Here is a 21,867-nt window from a genome sequence, read left to right on the forward strand (position 1 = left end):
TGACATCTTTTCTTTTGTGATGTGGGCTTCACCTATTTCACGAGGCTTGACTTGGATAGCTGATTCCACACAAATCCTTGCTTGATATTGAGGTGAGGGTAGTTTTGTGAAACATTGTAAATTCACTTTAATGTTAATTACTGCAAATAGTTTTGGGTTGGTTTTTTTTTTAAGCCTATGCAATTTTCCAGTATATACATTCAGAAAAACAGATACGTATGTTACTTAAATGGACATATCACTCTGTTCCCCCTCCTCTCATTGCTCATGTTGATTTTTTTTTTTTTTTCCTGTTGTAAAATTTAGAGGACAGTAAATAGCACAGCACACAAAGTATTTAGATTTTTTTCAGTTATGAAGAATTACAGATGTTCTCTTTGAATATGTGATTTCATTAACTTAGGCCTGTGAATGAAATATAAGACAAGGGGGAGAAAAGCAACTCATTTGTGAATAACTGAATTATTTCCCCAAATTAAAACCACCTTTGAATCTGAATTCTGAATGGTTTGACTGTTCAGTGTAGTCAGCTCATCGCACAGCCTCTATATGAGTGGCAATGGTATGTGTTCTTTCAAAAATTCGTTAATTTTCTTAAATCTTCCTACATTTTGGTGCAGCTCCATCCTCTTTTTGCAGTCTATCTGGAGGAAACTGGAGGCAGAGCAGAACAGTGCCCAGACATGCAAAACATATCTGCATTTTGCAGAGCACAGCTCTAGTCACAAGAGCTTCACATTCCGGTAGAGGGAGGCACAGAAATACGGAATTCAAGTGAACTGAAAATCTGGAACTGATAAATGGATCCAGTGGGTTTTTTTGTCTTTTATTACCTCATAGTGGAGGACAGATGAGGGTATACTGTAAGATGGGCATAGCTTATTGTTGACTTAAGACTGAAGTACAGAATCAAAGGGTTTAGGAGGGATTGGTCCTTTTTTCCAAACCTGTTTCTGACATCTGCAAAGCTTGGCTGTTTGTACTCAAGCAGGGGGAAGATTTGACTGTAGAGCTAGTCATTTTGTATGTGGGGATGTATGTCCAAAGGTAGCTAAAATATCATAGATGTTGACAGTTCCTTTACTGTAGATTAGTTTTCAGCTTGTCCTCCGTGGTTACTGGAAGCTTGACCTGGTCACAGGTAATAAAAGAAGTGGCAGTGTGTGAACCGCAGAAATCTGTAGTAGCAGCAGGCTTTTTTTTACCTAGGACGGTGGGTCTGTACACCTATCCACAGATGACATTTCAGCTCAGTTCCCCGGCTTTAAATTTGGACAGCTGTGGTATTGCAGCCAGTAGATTCACGTGGCTGATTCATTTTGAAGTGGAGTTTTCTCAGACAGAGAGCTGACTTCTCCCTTCTCTTTATCTGAACTAAACACAGCCTGACCCCTTCCTTTTGCACGTGAGAGCAGTTTTAGCTAGCTTGCTTGAAAAATGTGAAACCTTTCTACATAAATACCTAAAAAGAGAGCACGACCTATCTCAACCTACCTGTGGTCTTACACAGTACTGGGTGTAGGTTCCTTGCAAAGCTCACCATTCTCAAAGCAACGTGGCTTGTAAGGATGCAGAGATGTCCCCAGCCACCGCAGTCATTGTTATTAATAAAGTTCAAAGGAAGTATAATTCCCTGCACAAATGGAGTGCCAGTCTTCTCATTCTGTGGTGCCTACCGTAGTATGTAAGTATCATGTCCTTTACTGGAGCTGATAGTTCTTACAGCTGGAAGGATCCCATTCAGAGTTTCACTCAAGTCTGACGATGATGATGTACGGGAGAGGCAACTGCAGCAGTTAAGTGGGCTGTTTCACATGTGGGTTCCCTGTAGATATGTATCCTTGGGAAAATTCTAATGATTGTTTTTACCCTGATTTTACTCAACTGCTTATAATTTAAGTATTTTTTCTTAAAAAGAAACCACAACTTTTAGGTTTGTTAATTAAAACACCTTTATTACAGAGGCAAATGTTATGTCCAAAAGGTTAGGTTTAGATAAAACTGCCTCAAATGTAATTAAAATAATCAAAAAGATGTTCTCCTAGTAGTCTTATGCTTAGAAGACTCTGATTCAAGCAGCCTAAGATTTGGCAGAATTTAGTTTTGAACCTTTCATTTTCCAAAAAGGTCCAGAGATTCTTTTTTTTTCTTTTTTTTTTTTTTGTTGATAGGCTATGCAACTCACGTGGTTTGGCCACATGCTAAAATATGTATTTATGTACACTTGTTAACTATTTTGTATCACTTCCTTTTATATAAAATGCCTTTTGAAGAACTCTAAATCTCTCCTTAATAAGTAGTCTTTGAACCATTGGTCAGGACCATTAATGCTTGTACACCAGTATACCAACAGAGCCACCATTATGCTTAAGTAATGAGTGGAAGTCACAGTATACTTTACTAAACAGACATTAAGCTTACCTGAACTCAGAAAAGACTTTTAATGCCAAAATTAGACTTAGGAACACTAAGTCTAACTAATTTACACGTCTGATAGGATTCATAGAGATAAAATTACTCAGGTAGATTTTGATCCTGCCATGTCTGACTTCAGTCTAGTTGCAAACATTTAATCTGTGTTTGTTTACAATATTCAAGTTTAGACGGATTGATTTTTTTGTTCACACTGTTATCTCACATGACTGTTTTCTTGCTAGCTTGATAATTATCCTGCTGGGCAGGATGAGAATTTGTGCCTTAGATCCTGTCCATGTAGAAAGGGTAAAGTGCTTTCATGACGCTGGTAAAATTAAACCAGTCCATCTCCTTACACATTCCAAGGTCATAAAAAGGCCTATATTTATAACACTATATTTGTTTTTAGATTGGGGATACTCCATGCCAGTTTATCCTGGTGTACTCCTTGACCGCTGAAGTTCAAACAACCCAAAAATCGCTTGCTGGCCAGGACATGGGTAATATACTTCCATCGTGATTTTGGAAGAGCTGGAGGTATCTGAAAAGCTGCAGCTCTTGGTTACTCTCCACTTGCCCTGGCCAGAGGGATACCTGCCTCGCACCCTTTCAGTTGAGCCTCTAGAAATTCTCCTGGGAACAGTCCCTAATTCCCTGTAGTGAAAGCCATCTGGATTAGCTCACGCCTCGTCCAGCAGCAGTTTCTTCTAAAGCGGACTGACTTTGCCCAAAAGTGTGGGACAGGAAATCTGACGGGTTCCGCTGATGTGGCTGTTAAATGAACAGATAATCTCTAGTGTGGAGTAGTAGTAAACTAGTATGGCTTTTAGTTTCTCGACCCAGTCTAGGTAGGTCTGTGAGTGGATGTTTGACTGCTTATTCAGTTATTCTGTAAACTTGGTGGATACTGGGAGATATCTGGTAGTAATTTCCCATGCTGGAAAAATGTAATTGAAATGACCATGTCCCATTGATTCATTTTCATGAGAGAGTATATGACCTGTTACTGCTTGATAACTTCATTTGTCCAGAAAATGTTGCTTCAGTAGCAAAAAGTCAACAATCTGTGAATTGCTAAATATGTATCCAGCTTTAAAGTCTGTCCATGTTGACTAAAATAAAACCCGAAAGGTGGTTCATAGTTGTTACACATTGGACAAGATGTGATCACTCTTAAGTTGTAGCACTCATTTTAGATTCTTTTACGCTTTCAAACTATTGACAGTCCATAGGACGTAAGATCTTGCAATCCAAAGCATTAGCTCCATGTAACTGTAAAGCTGTAATATAAGTATGTATAAAATGCAAAGAATTATGCAAGAGCTTTTTGTTGTGCTTTACAACGTGTGATTTATTCATGGCTGAAAATTTGCAGTGTTTGTCTTTTGACATGCCCTGTTATGTTTTGTCTGATGATTTTAGCTGATTTAGTTACACGACCATAATGTTCAGATTTTTGCAATTTGACCACCATAGCATCCATTCATGATTGGGACAGACTTCTGGTGGTGACTTACGCAGAGCTCTGTGGTGCTTTACGTTAGATTACATGGTACTTCAATGAATTAAGGGAATGCAGTAGTCAAATTATGATATATTTTTTTAACCTTTTATAGTACAAATTATGTGTAGATTGTGCTTATGGTTTCTTTGCTATTGAGGTCAGTTTTATAGTGGTAAAGTCAAACTGGATCCAGAAAGGCTGTTGCTTAACATGTTACGTGGATTGGAGTGAGTTTTATTATTAGAGGACAATATTTGTGGTCTACCAGTATGTACTATAAAGATAAAAAGGTTAAACAGGTATAAATGGACAAATATTTGCTGAAACATAAAGCTGGGAGAAGCTAAAAATATGTTAGTTAAAGGAACAACTGCCATCGTTGTGTGCAAACTTAATTTGTGAGTCTTTATGAAAATTATATCCAGTAAGAAATGTACTGGAGTTCTCTATATGTAGCAGGGATGTGATTTAAATGACTTGCACTGAAAGTATCTTAAAAGATTTTCTGTGTATTCTTTCAAAGATACAGCAGTTGCTGAGCTTTGGATACTTCTGACTTGAAGTAGAAAGTGATTTTATTGGTTGGGGTTTGTTTTGTTTTGTTTTTTTTTGTTTGTTTGTTTGTTTAATTCAGGGATCCTCCAGATATGTTTTCATTCTATCATAGAGTTCTTTTGGAAAATATAAAAAATTGGCTTTGGAAGAAAAAAAATATGCCCATTTGCATAGTTAAAGAATTATCAAAAGAAGACCAAATCTGTTTGTTAATTCTTGCTTTCATTGAATATGTAGAGGTTGAAAATTCCCAAGTCACAGTTATATCTCATTAAATTGGATGGTGGAAGTTATGTGCATCATCATGTCTTTGAATACAGTGTTATTAAATAAAAAGGCAAAATTACTTCCTCATTAAGAATTTCAGCTGACTACCTCTTCACAAATGTTTTTTTTTTAATGTAGCATTTTTTCATATTTGTAATTCTTGTGTAAATGAACAGATGGGAACATTTTCGTGTAAAACTTCAGGATTATTTAGGGAAGGGGTAAATGGTGAGGTTGTGTGCTCGTTGATACTTCCAACATAAGTTGGAATCAATTCACTGAATATCGCTTAAAAAGTTCCCACCCTCCTGGTCCTGAGTTCTTGGAACAAACATCCATGGATGTACTACTGTGATTTCCTCATTTGACCCAGGGAACATTTTTGCATAGGTGTTGTAGAACCAGGTGATTGCTTTCCTTCCTAGCCCACAGAACCATGGTTTAGATTTAAAAGAAAGAAGATGATGAATAAGTGCAAGTAATTGAAGATGGGAGAAAGTGATTACTGTCCTTGGCACTATCTTTGTAGACAGATTGTTCCTTTTTCTGTAGGAAAAAAAAAAAAAAGACTAGTTTTGAGAGGGTTCATTTTAGATTGACACCATTTAAATTGGACTCTTCAGTTCTGAAGTTCTTCTATCATCAGTTCTTTTACTGTCCTAATTCCTCCCTGGAAACTTCTGTAGTGGCTTTGTCATACAAACCTACAGAAGTGAGGTGGACAGAATAGCGTTTCACCTGAGCTGCTTTGGGGTTGGGAACACAGAAGTTTGCTCTTCTGTGTAGAACAGCTATTACCGGGTCTAGCACCTACTGTAAGCAGCTTTCAGGACAAACTAGCATGACTTGGCAACTGATTTACATAGCTCCACATAGCACTGATGCAAAATCTGTGATAAACTGTCAGTAACTGTCAGGACAAAAATAAAAAGTCAGTACCTTAATAGGCTAGGAATGCAGGGAAATTCATGGTTTCTGTGCTTCAACATATTCACATGGAATACGCTGCTGTTAAAATAATACAAGGAACAAGCAGCGCTTATTCCATTCGCAGGTATCTACAGATAGTATACCATCACTGAGAACACGTTCTTATGACTAAAATCTGTATGTCCCTCAGACAGATTGCCTTGGAAGCCAAAAGTAAGACAGTGGAGCCTTTCAGGACAGAGAAGAAAGCTTTACGCAGCTAGGACTGCGTGAGAATGCTAGGTTGTCTGAGTATAATTACTACACTGGAATTTATCCAGAATAGCTGTAATCTTGTGAAACGTACCAGGTGATTTGTTTGTGTGGTTTGCTTTGTTTTTTGTTTTTTTTTTTTTTAATGGTATAAGCAGATGTGATTTGGGGTTTACATCTTACCCAAAAGAATGAATTTTCATTTCTACAGTGCCCTACTAAGCTGCCTGACAAATTCTTGATGCTTTTGGTGTGTTAGCATGTATGCTATAAGAGCATAAGCTGTTAAATACCACTCAGATGGTGAAGCTGAAAGATGCGTAGATATTACTCAGTCTAGTGGAAAAAATCAAAAATCATCTAAAAAATTGGAGGCAACAAAGCTGTTCCATTTGTATTTCTTAGTCTTGGCTTTTTATAAGGAGAAAAATGTATTAGACTTTATACTAAACAGATGCAACTAATATGCCTGAAGCATTGTGTTCCGTATATTTAATAAATTATATTGTAGGTGGGGGTGTTTGCATACTTGTGAATTATTCACTACAGCATTTTAGATAATTTATCTTTGTATCTCATTTTTAAGCCCACTCTCAATAAGTTAGTCTTTCAACCACAAACATTCAACATGTTAAGAAAGGGATTATTTATGGGAGGGGAGGAAGAAGGAAGGGAACAAAGCAGCTGGGTATTCTTTTTGAATATGAAGAATAATTGAAGATAATGTATTGTCTCACACATGCCAGAACTGTCTTGTGTATCCTCAGCTATTATCAGCTGGCACATCTCCAGTTATTTGACTCAACAAAGCTGAAGATCAAGCCCTAGTTATCCTGGGATCCAAAGTGACAGAAACTTTTGAAATAAACAACTGAAAATAGCTGGGTTTATAGGCTTGACTTGGAGAAAAAGTAGTATGTGATGGAGAGATGGCTTTTCTGTTTGAACATAGAATTAATAGTCACAGTAAGAGACAAAATGAGTCTTCCTTACTAAATGTGGTGAGATTTCTCATGCCCTCTCTGTTTTTTTGTTGATGTTTCTATATAATTTGAGATGTAGAATGGGGTGAAGGAAAGAACTATTCAGGCAACAGTAAGTCAGCCTTTTTATTTCAGTGCCCCGCTTTTATTTTAACACTCTTTGTAAATACCAGTGAAATGAATGCTATTATTTTAATAGCTGGAGAAAAGTAGATGGGTTTTGATCCTCTCTCTGCTTGCCAGGTATTTATCCAAGTATACTCTCTTTGTGCTATAACATGGGGCTGAAGAGAGTATGTGCAGCCCTGGTGCTGAAGGTCTACTTGCAAAAAACGTTGTAAAACTGGTGCTGTATGATTCCTCATTGGCAGCTTCCCAACAGCTTTCCCAAGCTTTTTCTTTCCCTGTACCTCATGGCAAGGCCAAGTATCAAGTGGAGTTCCCAGGACCTGTACTTTACTCCCAAAATGAAGGTGGTTTCAAATGCATAGAAGGTCCTGCTAAGATATTCATGCTGGATTTGGGGCAGGGGGTGTGTGTGCGCGCCTGCGCATTTGTGTATCTGCCAGACTCAGCCTCTCTTAAAATGCACTTTCTGGAATGCTTGAAAATTGTGGGAAGGGAAGTTTTCTCCTTCCAGAGGCTGAAGTCCGTTGGGCTTGTGATGTGTGCGAAGCAGTCTTGTACTGATTTCAAATGTTCTGACTGATAAGTGTATCACGTGTGGAAGATGGAAGGTTGAGTTGGGGAAATAGCCATGAAGGGATTTTGTTTGTCATTCAGAGGAACAGATGAAAATGGTTAAAAAAAAAAAAAAAAGTTTAAAAAGATGAGGTTTTGGAAAACACAACTCAGTAAGCCTTTGTTTTCCTGCCCTAGACTACTACCCTGCTGAAATATATACTTCATGGATATTTCCATATAAAATCTATGATTCCAGACATCTCTTGACTCCCTGTTGCAAAATGATGAGCCCATGATTGTTTTGCTTGTATACCAGTTCTCCTAAGCTGGTGGTGTAAAATGAGCAGGTTGTGCATGCCATCTTCAGCCCAAATTCTTTGTCTACTTTTAAAATGCAGCAGCCAGCCATCTTAATGCATAATTTTTGCTTTCTGATATTTCTAATCTTTCATGTGACTATGAATTATTGACTGGCTAAAACCAACGTATCATACATCTAAAGGTAAGACAGGCAAGAGCGTGGAATATCGCATTTCTACAACTTTATGGCCTGACAGACTCAACAGGAGGAAAAGTAGTAAAACCCGTGCTTTTGTCAGTGAGGTGGGTGGATCAGACCCTGAGCTCACAGCAGAAGCAGACTGATGGAAAAAGAAATCTGTGCTGATCTTTGCCAGGCAGTTTTCTGTTAGTAAATGCACTTTTAAAGTCTCTGTCAGCTGGGTCTTGCAGAATAGAAATGCCATCGCAAAGCAACTAGGGAAATCTTTCTGTGTCAGAATGATGAGTGGAGCTGGAGACATTACAAAGGTGATGCTGATAAAAGAGCATAGCAGACGATAGGCATTTTTTGATGGAGACATACTCCTGGGTCTTTGTTTTTCTGAGCAGCTTCTGTGGTGTTTTCAAGCCTGTCTGTAACCAGGCAAATGTTCATATCTAAACCATGAACTACATGAAATTTACTCAAATGTACGTTTAATTCCATCCAATCAAAACATGGACTGGGTTAATGAATATTTTGAGCAAATGTAGTTTTTCATGTAGTGTGTGAAACTGAACATTTGAAATTGGTAGGTGCACGTGGAAGCTAACAAGTTTTGGTCATATTTGGTATGTTCATTCATTAATTCCATAGTAGAAATTCATAGATTTGATTCAGAACATAACAAAAAATTTACCTGAATTCCACAAGGCAAATCTGTTTAATTTTGTACACTTTTGTGGGAGGCCCTTTGCATTAAGGAGTCCACAAGATCCAATAGACTTAATACAGCTTCTGAATCTAGTAGTTTTTTCTCCTTTTCGTGGTTTATTTGAAATCATTCCACAGCAGTTGTATAAATAGGTGGTTTTGTGGCTGTTTGCGTATATATCTACATTTTCATGTAAATGGTACTTTTCGTCTGTAGTACCACCGAGGAGTCTGTCTGCCATGGAAGACTTACAGATCTGTGCTTTCAGCATTCAGAAAGCATTCAGCCTTTGGGAAACTCCATTCTGTAGCTGTTACAGAAGTAAATGACTGATATGCCAACCTGGCAGTGTTTGGATTTGGCTTTAAAGTTCTTTGAGGCATGGACCGTTTCCTTGTTAAGAGTATTCTGCTCAGCAAAAAGAGCGCAGGTGCTGGACTTTTTTGGCACAGCATGCTAACAAGGCGCACATCAGCGGGGAGCTGATAGCTTTTGTAAAGATGCTAATTAAGTGATCTTGTCATCTTTTTACAGAATCATGTAAACCCAGCAATGGATTTTACGCAGACCCCTCCAGGAATGCTGGCCCTCGACAACATGCTGTACTTTGCTAAACATCACCAGGATGCTTATATACGGGTAAGAGTTCTGCTCTTTAAGATCTGTGTGGTTGCCTGTTCACTGTGATTATGTCCTGTTTACAGTTGACTTTGAAGAGGAGGTTCAGAATCCTGGTATCATTAACAACAAACTCTAACAAAACACATAACACTAAAACGTGACGTAAGTCTGCTAAAGCTTTGGAAGAAAGCTGTACAGCTGTCTAGTCTGTCATTGCTGAGTCAAATATTATAGGTAATTACTTTTTGCAAGTACTACCTTTTGCTTAGGCCTGCGAAGAGAAGGGAGATGAGCTTGTGCCTTTTTCAGATGCATGATGGATGTCCATAAGCTCAGAAATGAGTAATTGTGAAGAATTCTCTGCCTTGCTCTAAGTCTACCAAAAACTGTCAGGAAAGGAGGCTTTGATGAGCAAATGCCTTGATAAGTGACTGAGTTGGCAGTGTCCTGAGCGTTAAGATGCTCCCGCTAAAACTACTGCTATAGGTGAGGTAATGTTTGGAGAAAAATAGGTAAAAAGCAGCATGATTCACTTGCACAACCCATTCCTGCCCCCGCCCACTCCGCTTCCTACGTTTTGTTATTTCAAGGGTAGTTAAAGCAAGTTATGTGTTGCGCCCTTATAAGAAGAGACATACAGCTGAGTAATACCTGCGTCTGAATAGAACAACTTTCCCTGACCTTGATTGAAATCAAATATGTGCCAAGCGTAAACCTAGCGAGCACAGATGGGAGTAGAGGATAGTCTGGAAAGTCAATGACTTGAAATAGTAGAGATGGTTCAACTCCCCATGAAAAAGTGCACGTGCAGACCTGCTTAAAGAAGGTTGTGTATAGCAAGGAGACGGTAGGCACACCAATCATTTCTACTAGAAAGTGAAGAGTGAACTTTTAATACGCTTTATCATCTAGTTTTCGCTCAAAGTAGATTAGTGTCAAAGCTCTAATAGGTTTGTAAAGAGCCTGCTGATATCCAGGCCAGGAGGATCCATGGACATAATTGGAGACCACAGGATTGTAAGATCTGCTCTTTAAGTATATCTTTCTCCTCAGTCTGAATCTAGCAATAGCTGTTAAAAGAAACTGTGGTAGCATGCAATACAGCAATAATTGTCAACCCCTATAAACCCCTGAAATTAAGGGTTATTTCACATACTGGGCAACAAGCGTGTTTTCTGGATAAACTGTGCTGAATTGTGTTTTTCGTTACTGTTTCTCATTAAAATTTGGTGAGATCTGAGCCGTGCTGCTTCATAGGCTTCTTTTGAAAATTCTGTGTTTAGAGAATATACTCAGTAGGGGTAGCCAGTGCTCCCAAATGAGACAGTTGTGTTTTAAAGAAGTCTGAAATAATTTAGAGAGGACAGAAATTCTATTGAAATAGAGCTTTCATTGACAGCTCTTAATTTTTTCTTATTTTTTGTTTTCATGTTGCCAATGCTGTCTTAAAAATTGGGTTTAGTGTAGCATGTAATTAGCCACTTTTTAGAAAGGACTTTGTTGCTGGCTCAGCTTTGTTTCTGTAATGCAGTGTTTTTGCTGTTGCATTACTGAGAATTTTTGCTGTTATTTTGAGATGCCTGTTCTTATTCTTATACGGTTCCTGTTAGGAGACTGTATGGGTGCCTCACGTGTTTCCCACCTGAGAAAAAAAATACACGTATGCTAGAGATGTCATACTGAGGCACGTGCAGATTAAATTGCTTACCCAGAGCTACTTTGGGAACTGTTAACGCACTGTGGGGAGTATCTTAGCCCACCCATCTTTCCTGAGTAGTTCTACTTAGTGCTGATACACTAGCGTTGTTGGCATGGTAGCTCACTCATCTGCGGTGGTCCACCTTGTCATGTTAACAGCATGCTGAACACCTCTGAGATGAATGGTGGTGTGCAACCCCTACAGTGTTGCTAGTCGTTGATCACAAAAGACACCTACTTTCTGTCTTTTCATCTCCTTGGCTTACTGGCTGGTGTACAGTAGTTTCCTGTGGGCCCTGACGTGCCTGTTTCCTTCTCACTTTGAGTTCCTTATTTCACATCTAACATTACCTTTTCTTCATGGCGCTTGGTTCCTAAAGTTCCCACAACACCGGTTTGCTCTACTTGTACAGCCTTGCTTATTTTTTCAGATGTATTTCTACTCCTATACCTTAACAAAAATTCTTTCTGTGGTCAATGTTAAGTTTCCACAAGAAATTGTTAGCTATACAAATAATACTTGCATACTGCACAACTTGTTTGACAGTTCTTATATGTTTGGGTTTTTTTCATCGTTGATCCTAGGAAATACTTTGGTTCCTACGAGAAGAGATTATTTTCAACTTGGCCCTTTGCAGTACAGTTGATGTCTCTACCACGGGTTAATTCCTGTGCCCCTAAATGAGATAATATCTATGCTGTGCAGTAATTAAAAATTGAGACTGGAAACCAGAGTTGGTTTGAAATGAATTTGGAAAATATGAAGTTTCTCCTGACAGAATGTGGTGTATTAAGCAAAGATGCTATCAGGAGAAGTCATGGTGGTTTCACTGAGGGTATTGGCAGTGCTGCATGTTAATGGGCAGCACAAATCACTGTAGTCTGACCTGCCACTTTCTTAGGATGCCCCAGCTGCATGACGCTTAATAAGGTATTTCTTGTATTACTGAAAAAAAATGCATAAGGACAAGTTAAGAGAAGACAGGCAATAAGTAATCTTTTCCCTTTTCATTCCTTGTTCTACCTCTCCTAAGTGATTCTGCTTAGAAATAGTTTGCATAATAAATGGCTTAGGTGGGAAGGATGTCTGAAACTGAAGTGCCCTCTGGGGGGGCAGTGGGGCTTCAAAGACCAGTACTAAACAAAAGTAATCATAGGAAAAGTAAATTACAATGTGTTGAAGGACATGTGTATGAAGGCAGTGGAGCAGATGCATCTTGAAAGCAGAAGGCGTTTCAAGGGGAAAACATGGGGTGTCGCACAGTGAAGGAGGAAACAAAAATAACCAGACTTTTTTCCCCTGTTTGATTTCTTTCTTACCTACTTCCCCAAAGTCTATTTCTCTCATTCACCTTTTTCCTGTTGGATATTTATTTCTGAAATTACAGTAACGTGCTTTCTTTGCTTGCTGTCTTCCTTCAGATGAACACGGTGTTATTTTTCTTCATTTAGACTTTGAGTTACTTGTTTTTGAATCTTGTTTTTTTTGTTTACCGTACAATTATGACTGGATCCTCCAGAAGAAAGGTTGTTTAGCGGGGAGGGGAACATGGGAACCCCCATGTTTTCTTTGATTGTGTGGTGTCCTTAGCTATCATTTGGATTTTTAAAAAAAAGTTTCCTATTGAATTAGCTTCCTGTTGAGTTAGCTTTTCTTTCTCTCTTATTAATTGTCTCGTGCTATCTGGACTGCTATGCACTGCATTTTTTTCATGTTCCACTTAAATAATCAATCACTATCATCAGAGGCTTTGCTTTTAAAAGATGGTGACATAGTATATGGAATGCATTGATAGAAGTAATGTTGAATCTCTGCAAGAAATTTTAAAATTTTCCACAGGAAATAATTGGCAGCTTCCCAAGCTACATAATTATAGGACAGTCAGAGTGTATAATTAAGTTAACTGTGAAGAAAATGATTGGAATAAAGCTTTGTGACAGATAAACTGGGTTTTTTTGTTCTTTTGGAGCAGACAAGTTCCCCCCCAGTTCCAATTTGCTCCTTTACAAAACTACTTCAACTTCACATTCTACTAATATTAAAAATGAAATTATAACTTACCACTTAAAACGGACTTTATTCAGTGCAGACATCTTGAGATTTATTTTTTTTTACTGGTAATTTGTAGCAGTGTGCCTTAGAAACTTTCTTGAGTGTAAAAAGGGTCTGAGGAAAAACCTTTCTATGGAAATACTATTATGCCACCATTGCTATGAGTATCTCCTTTTATTGGTGCTTTGTCACTGGTTTGTTTGGGAATTTGTGGTGCAAGACTGTTCAGATCCTTTTTGTTTTCAAGTTACAATGAGAGGAGAGGTATAAATATATGAAACTGCAATATTTGGTATGCATATGTGTTTGTAGGTGTGTATTCATTTGACTGATTTTGGTTTTTGTATGCATGCACTTGAGTGATTGCTAATACTGATGTAAAATGATGATATTTACTTAATTTGGTGTAAAGTGCAAGCTAAAGGAAGCAAAATGGAGCACTCCTTCTATTTGTAACCCAAAAGGAGAATTTGATCCTTGTTGTCCTGTGTTTAAGTGTGCTATGTTTGTGCCTGGGATGCCTCTATAGAAACACTAGCTGTACAGGTTCGGTAAGTGGACCCCTATATGTGCAGTCAACGTTCATTCAGGGATTCTTGATAGCAGGCAGCAAAATCAAAGCTACTGCTCCAGTTGTGAGTGGACTGTGATTCATCTTGGATCTTGGCTAATTTTACAGTATTTCCAGGCAGAAAGAGCAGATGCCATTGGGTAAACTGAATTTACAGCAACGACACCTTAGCTTCTCATGCACTACCATTGAAATATTCCCTTGTTTTGCATTTTCCTCATAGGCATCAAACTATAATGATAACCTTCATCTGGGGAGGGAGTGTAGGATTTTATTTAGAGGTTACTGTATTTCACAGTTAGCTGAGTCATAAAGAAGTCCTACACAACATTGTCTCTGGTGTGGTCCAGACTTCTCATTCTTATGAATTTGGTTTTGATGATTGACAGGCTAGTGACTTGTCTATATTTTTCTTCTGTGCTTATGACCAGCCATATTCTAGCAGGTCTCACTGCTTCTTTGGGGTGAGATTCTGCCTTGAGAAGACACATACTGTGTCTCCTCATTTTGTTTGAACACAAAAGATTGATGCTTCAGGCAGAAACTGCAAATAAACTTAGCGGCTCTGGGTTGGAGTGTTGGCTATCCACCTATTTGGATTCTGCCCAGGTGGCTACCCAAGATTATGCCCAGTTCTTTGCCATTTATTGGACTAGTAGGTTCTTCATATGTGTAGAGAAAAAAAAGTGTTCCTTGGAAAGAGGTAATTGTACTGAAGCCTGAAATTCAAGTCCCTCATCTGTAGAAGAGGTTTATCCCTTTTCCCACAGATTTAATCTATTTCATGCAAATATTTGTTAGATATGTCATGCAAATATTTGTCCAGTACCTAAAGGGGGCCTACAGGAGAGCTGGGGAAGGACTTTTCACAAGGACATGTCGTGATAGGATGAGGGGGAATGGCTTCAAACTGGAAGAGGGCAGGTTCAGATTAAACATTAGGAAGAAATTTTTCACTTTGAGGGTGGTGAGGCACTGGAACAGGTTGCCCAGAGAAGCTGTTGAGGCCCCATCCCTGGAGGTGTTCAAGGCCAGGCTGGATGGAGATTTGAGCAACCTGGTCTTGTGGGAGATGTCCGTGCCCATGGCAGGGGGGTGGAACTAGATGATCTTCAAGGTCCCTTCCAACTTAACCATTCTATATTGAATGTAAAATATTCAGTATAAAGTATTGTCACCAGGGTGGGAAAGCAGTGTTGAAATCCATGCTGAAAAGTTGAGCTTATTAATTGTATGTTTTATAATAGATCCATTGCTATATTTTTTGTGAAAGATGTGTAAGATGTTTAGTGGTCCTAAATTTTCTGTTCTTGTATTTAAAACATTTTTTTAAAGTTATTAAAATATTCCAAATCAAAACAACGTTTGGACTTTGGTTGTGCCAAGAGTTATTTTGATTACCTAAAAATTAAAAATTGAGCTGGTTTAGGGTCAGTAGTAGAAAATCCCCTTTCTCCTGCATCTGCTGAACTGGAAAATCGGTTATTCACACAGCTGCGATGCAGAGACACTTCTTCCCCAGCAGCTACTTGAGTTGCTGCTTTTGGGGAGGTTGAGGAGGGAGTTCTTTTCCTTTTGAAGCTTTCAGAAGTCACAGTGGAGGAGCAGGTGCTGTTTGTGAGTGCTGGTGATGCAGGCAGGAAGATTGCTGGCATCCTGCAGAGACCTTTCAGAACTTTAATGGGTTGAGTCACAGCCAGACCGTCTGCCGAATACTTTCTAACCCATGCAGTTGTTGTATAGGAGGCTGCCTACACATCCTTCCGCCAATTCACAAAGTCTCCTCATGCCTACTCATTCTAGCCTGATCAGATATGAGTAGTCCAACGTATAATTTCAGCATTTTCTGAAATAAAACTGCCATGCAATTTTTTTTTTTTTTTTTTCCCCAGAAATGATGGGAAAAGGGATGCAATTTATCTCTAGTCTGCTAAAGGTAGAGAAAAAAGTGAGCTTTGCTACATGAGTCTTCCTGGTGTGTCTCGTGAAGGAATGCAGTTTTCCACATTCCACAAGACCTAATTGCCTAAACCCAGTGGTTCCCAGTCTGTTCATTTGTTCTTGTCTTCTCTTTTCTCTGCTGGTCTTTCCATTCTCTGTTCTTACCTTCCACTGCATACCTAACTCTGTTTCTGCCTGCCTTTTTGTTTTGTTTTTCTTTTTTTTTCCCAGACATCACTCAATGTCTCTGCTTTCTGTAACAAGACACCAAGAAGATGTATGGTTTTGCTCCAAGGGCCTGTTGATGGCAGAATTGGGGTGGGTGCCCTACAGTAAAAAAGCAAAAGCCTGGGGTGGCTGGTTGCAGCATAAATGCAGAGTTAAGTTACTACTGAGGGAGAAAGAGAGTTGTAAGGGAGTCATGGCAGCCTCTGCACAGCCCTGTGTGGATAAATATGACAGCGTTACAGTCCTGTATATGTTCAGATCACATCTCACTGTTCATAGCACACCTAAATTTCCCATGTATATGGAAGCTGGTGGCTAAACGAAGTCCTGATCCAAAGGGCTCAGAAGTGGTTGCAAGTCTAGCTGTTGTCTTCAGGAGGTTTTGAATCATACCATGAATTGCAGCAGTAGCACAGAAAGATTTCACTGTTTTTTTGTGGAGCCACGATCCCTCCACCTGCAAAGCTGAGATACGTACACATGGGGAGAGAAGATGACTAGCTACAGAGTCTCACAGGTTTTCCGATTTACTCCGTACCAGGAGCTTTTGTGATGCTTCTCTAGCTGCCAGTCTCGATGATGTGCAATGAAGGTTGATGCTTTTCTAATATATCCGTACCACAGTAACGTTAGAGCATTAGTAAGGCCTGTTTCGCATTATGAAAGAAAAGAAAATTCAAAAACTTGCTATATTCTGCAGGTACTCCAGTTTCCTGCACTCCACCTTTGACATGAGCGAGCAAGGAGAGGATTGCAGGGAAAGCATTGTGTTCTTACGTTTGTGTGGGGCATGGAGGGAGAAGGAATACCTGGCTGGTAGTTTTGAAACTGTGCACCAGGTCAACACCAGATCACTCCCTCCTTGCCTGTGCCTGTGGGAAGTGAAGAGCACATCCTGGTGCGGCTTCTGACGATGGCATGGCAGCTGGGCCTTCTCATCTTGGGTCTTACCACTGTGCTTTACAGTGATTTTGGTTGGTTCTGCATGGAGTGGCAAAGAAAGGAGGAAAATGCATAAAGACAAGCCACTGCGTGTTTAGCTTCTGATGGAAAATAATACAATCATGCTTCACACGAAGGTGTTTGTGTGAGAAACAAAATTTATTGCTAGGTGAGCAACTGCAGAACCAACCGAATTTAGCTTGTGATAGTTTGGCACTAGACTTATTTTAAAAGATGGGGGGGGGGAAACCACACCATAATTTTCCAGAAGAAAACCAACTATTGGCAATTTTAAGCCATCTTTGTTAGAAGTGTTTTTTTTATGGCTGCAGTGTCAAACACTGGCTGTAATATTACTATGAAAATTTGAATTCACCCTGTTACCTATATGTTGTTATACAATGACATAATCAGATGCTTCTCCCTCCTGCCCTGTGTGACTGTGTCACTGTCTCCATGGCTGCTGTGCCATGGTGGGCCCCGTGCCTTCTGCTAGCAGCTCTCCCTGGGAGCAGCAGGTTACAGAGCACTTCTCGAGCGATGCACTGGTGGTCCCCCAGGTGCTTATTCATAGTTGTGCACAACAAAGCGCATATTGGACTCTTAGTATCTGATCCTTAACATGGTCTTATAATTAGATGTCCTTCAAATAAGACGGCTTTGCGTCTGCGTTTCTCGTGTCAGAGGCTCCTTTCTTTTTCTTTTTTGGTATCTCTAGTAGTCCTCAGCTCTTTTTTCAAATCTCAGCTTAAATTGCAATTCTGGTGCCTTCCGGAGGAAGACTGACATAACTATTGCTTTATTTTAGTTTCCCCGTAAGGACTTTCTGTAATGCCTCAAGAACGTGAAGGAAGGCTGAGATAAGGGAGAGAGGAAGCATGGGAAATTGAAAACAAAATAATGAAGATAAGACAGGTTAGAGGGGACAGTGCTGAGTGAAGGATCTTGGAAGAACACTGATGCTGAAGTTGAGGCAAATGACAAGCTGCCTTAGGAATAAAGCAAAATTAGTGAAGAGGATGAATGGAAACTGAGTCTGTCTGCAGTACAGTCCCTTATCCTTCTCAGGAAGCATACCCTTAGGACTCACTTCCTAGAGTTATTTAAAGCATCTAAATGAAAAGGGAATGGTGAAGCCTACTGTATGTGATAAGGAGGCTTAGGAAACGGAAAGTGTCAAGAAAAGGAGGAGCATCCTTGCAACTTTTGGATATTAAAACGCTGCCTGACTTTTCGCTTTGGGTCTAAGGAGGTTTTTGCCATCTTTAATAACCAGCTCTCTGACCTCTTGATACTAACCTACAGCAGACTACTAGAAAACTTGGTCTCTATTAACTCAGGATCATTTTAGATAGTACTACAAAATAGAACTGGGGAAATGCTCCTTTTCAATACAGCAGCAATGCTTGCTGAACTGCCTGCTGTAGGATTTATTTTAAGTATTGATGCAGCTATAGTGAGTCTTGCCTTTCACTTCTCTACTTCCTAATCATAATGAATCTCTATTCCATTGCCAAGCTCTGAGGTTGGTTCAGGAATCTGAGAATTACATCTGCAGTTGCTGCGGGCAGTATACTTTGAGCCAATTTAATCTTTAATGTGAGGGATTAAGGGATTGGCTAAATTGATATTCCTTCCCAGTGAAGGAGGAATATTTCTGTCTGGTGGTTTCATCCCCCTGGATTTTGATGAGAAGCTTTTGAATATACCTGTCATCAGAACTTTGCCTTCTGTCAGTCATTAACTCTTAGTTGCAGGTAGAAGCTTCATTATTGAAGCTGATGCAGATTTTTAAGCCCATGGTAGTTGAATGTGGAAAATTCTTGATTTAGTCCACTGTCTCCCTGATGGTCTGTTTTTTGGTCCTGAGGTAGTGATGGACTTGAATAATTCAATGGAAGATCATAAAAGAACACCACCATAAAGTTAGAAAACCTTTAGATTTTGTTTGGGTTTTTTTGGTTGGTCTTTATTTTTTTTTTATTTATTTTGCAATTGGAGATTTTGCATTATTCTTCTGTGATCTTGGCGTGACACTTAAATTTATTTTATGTTACTGTAAATGCCACTTGTTGATATCTTGTAAAGGCAGGTGAGCCTTCCTGAGCACCATTGATTATAACAGAAGTGAAGTACAAAAGATCTTGCAGTTAAAAGCAACAACTTAACATATTCTCTTAGGCAGACTATTCTTTCCTGTATCTCTCTAAATGCTCTGTTGGACAATTAGATGTTGGAGGGCTGCCTTCCACTTCTTGAAAAGACTTTTGGCTTCAGAGGAAATAGAGGACTTCAGGCAATTCATATGGCTAAATCCCAGAAGAAATTAATTCAGTTCTCACCAGTGGCTGACCAACATTGCCTGAAATGACTACCTTGGGAAACACAATCAAGGCTTCATTTCTCTTTCTGATCACTCATTGCTTTTGTTTGGTAATTGGGAAATGTTTCTCTTCCATTTACAGCAAGAATTTGTAAATAAGAGAGGAGAAATCTATACAGTTGGTCATTTAAAAATAGTAAATACTGTACAGATCTGTTTTCTGTTATGAATACTGTCAGGTTCCCATGCCTTAATAGGCTTTCAGTTTCATCTGTAGAAATGTCAAGAAAATGGATAACACTGATTTCCGAAAAAGTTCACCTCCTTGCATTTTTAAAAACATTTTTAAACCTCTTCCTTTCTCCTCTTCTGCTAGTCAATTAATCTCGTTCTTGTGATATAATTTTCTTCTTGTTCTATGCTTCTCTCACTCACTCTCTCTTTTTTTCCTCCCTTTTTCTGAGCTGCAGTTTTGGGGGTTTTTCTTGGTCGTAATTTTTTATTTTGTTGGTTTGGGGGTTTTTGTGTTGGTTTGTTGGTTTTTTGTGGGTTGTTTTTTTTTTTTTTTTTTTTTTAGAGCAATCTACTTTTTAAAAAATCAACTCTTCTCTCTTGTCTTGCTTCTTAATGTATTTTTATCACTCAAGCTTTTCCTGGCTGCCCTCGGTAATTTTCTTTCCCTTTTGTATTCTTTCTCTTGAGATATTTGTCTGTATTTTTTTGCTTTTCCCTAAAGAAAAAAAATGTTTTTGTTGTTATTGAGTGTTACACATCATGGTGGTTTTTTGCTTTGCCTCATGGTAATTGGCAGTATTAATCAAAGGAAGAGAGGACGAGAAGAGGATCTGCAGCACTCAGTGCTCCTGTACTTTGGTTTTTTGTCTGTATAACATCTAGTGTTATTAGAAGCCACATTTCCATGTTGGACCTCCCCAATAGTGTAGCTCTGCAAGGACTGAAGAAAGGAAAAACTGGCAGAAGTAGATTCTTAGTATCAAAATAAAGAGCAGCCAAGCAGACCAGAGACGAGGTAGGACTGAAGGAATATGAGCCAGCAGTGTGCCCGGGTGGCCAAGAAGGCCAACGGCATCCTGGCCTGTATCAGGAACAGTGTGGCCAGCAGGACTAGGGAAGGGATTGTCCCGCTGTACTCAGCACTGGTGAGGCCACACCTTGAACACTGTGTTCAGTTTTGGGCCCCTCACTGCAAGAAAGACACTGAGGTGTTGGAGCGTGTCCAGAGAATGGCAACGAAGCTGGTGAGGGGTCCGGAGAACAAGTCTTATGAGGAGCGGCTGAGGGAACTGGGGTGGTATAGTCTGGAGAAAAGGAGGCTGAGGGGAGACCTCATCGCTCTCTACAACTACCTGAGAGGAGGTTGTTGCGAGGTGGGGGTCAGTCTCTTCTCCCAAGCAACAAGTGATAGGACAAGAAGGAATGGCCTCAAGTTGTGCCCAGGGGAGGTTTAGTTTGGATATTAGGAAAAAAATCTTCACTGAGAGGGTTGTCAAGCACTGGAATAGGCTGGCCAGGGAAGTGGTTGAATCACCATCCCTGGAGGTATTTAAAAGATGTGTAGACGTGGTGGTGAGGGACATGGTTTAGTGGTGGACTTAACCTAGCAGTGGTAGGTTAACAGTTGGACTTGATAATCTTAAAGGTCTTTTCCAACCTAGACAATTCTATGATTCTGTGGTGCCAAGAGTTCCCCTGCAATGTCTGTGGTTTCTGCTTTAAAATATTTGTTTCCCCGAAGCAAAATTTAACCACCATAGCTGCTGACTGCAAAATGTCTGGTGGATCTGCAACTCGCTGTGGATTTCTGAGGAGGGGGAGGAGGAGGAAGATAATAGGGTGTAGCTGCTTCAAGAGCATTAATGATAGACCTCCATTTGAATGAAGGTTGTGTGGGTTTCGTGACTTCCTCACTACTTTCCTTTCCTTGGTAAAATAACTGTTGTGATAGAAACATGAATCAAGCCAGCAGTACACTCTGTAGACATACAGAAGTATTTTCAGTCTAGAGCTGTGTGTTATGTTTCTTTCCCTGCTATTGTTTTCACCAGTTTATGAAGTAAACACGTCCATTCCCTACTCATTTCTCCTCCATAACCAGAGTGATAAAGGAAATAACATTAAAATCATGCCTTTATCAGCTGTATTTATAGCATTTTACTTTGGAACAGGGTATAAGTTGCGAAGTCATGAAAAGAGTATTACAAATACAATAATGAATGTTGTAAATCTGTTGCAAGATTAGGAATGATTTCTCTTTGGGTATTTATAAGAACCTCTTTTTCTTTTTTCTTTCTTTCCCTTTTGCTGTTTCTTACTGAAGATCTGTATCTGTCAAATTTGCCTGCAGATATTTAGATGTAGTAAAGGGCCTTCCATCTTCCTTTCTTACAGAAATGTAACGTCAGCTCTGCCTTAGTTTGCACAGCAAACGCTAAAACACGGTGCTTTCAGAGGGTGTGTCTGAGGATCCTTTCAAGGCTGCTTTACATATTGATTACTCAAATTGCCATTTAATTTGCTGTATAGCAATACACAGTGCCTTAACTATTTCTCTGGCATTCTTATTGATTGCTGTAATTGTGCCTTCCATTATATGCATATATGGTGTCACCATTAAATATTTATGGGCTCATGAAATGTTAATATGTCAGGTTAATGTGAAACTCAACAAAATGCATTTTGCCAG

General features: G+C 39.4%; 1 protein-coding gene across 4 annotated transcripts in view; it reads left to right on the top strand.

Annotated features, from left to right (window-relative positions):
• The window catches only part of ELMO1 (engulfment and cell motility 1), a 261,737-nt gene that overhangs the window by 84,259 nt on the left and 155,611 nt on the right, over positions 1-21,867 (top strand). For all 4 annotated transcript variants that reach the window (XM_009880069.1, XM_009880067.1, XM_009880068.1 and 1 more), the window contains one exon: positions 9,321-9,425. In XM_009880069.1, the coding sequence (XP_009878371.1) occupies positions 9,321-9,425 (105 nt within the window). The remainder of the gene's footprint in view (positions 1-9,320; positions 9,426-21,867) is intronic.

This window comes from Charadrius vociferus, unplaced genomic scaffold (genome assembly GCF_000708025.1).
Source record: "Charadrius vociferus isolate BGI_N301 unplaced genomic scaffold, ASM70802v2 scaffold760, whole genome shotgun sequence".
Lineage (NCBI taxonomy): Eukaryota > Metazoa > Chordata > Aves > Charadriiformes > Charadriidae > Charadrius > Charadrius vociferus.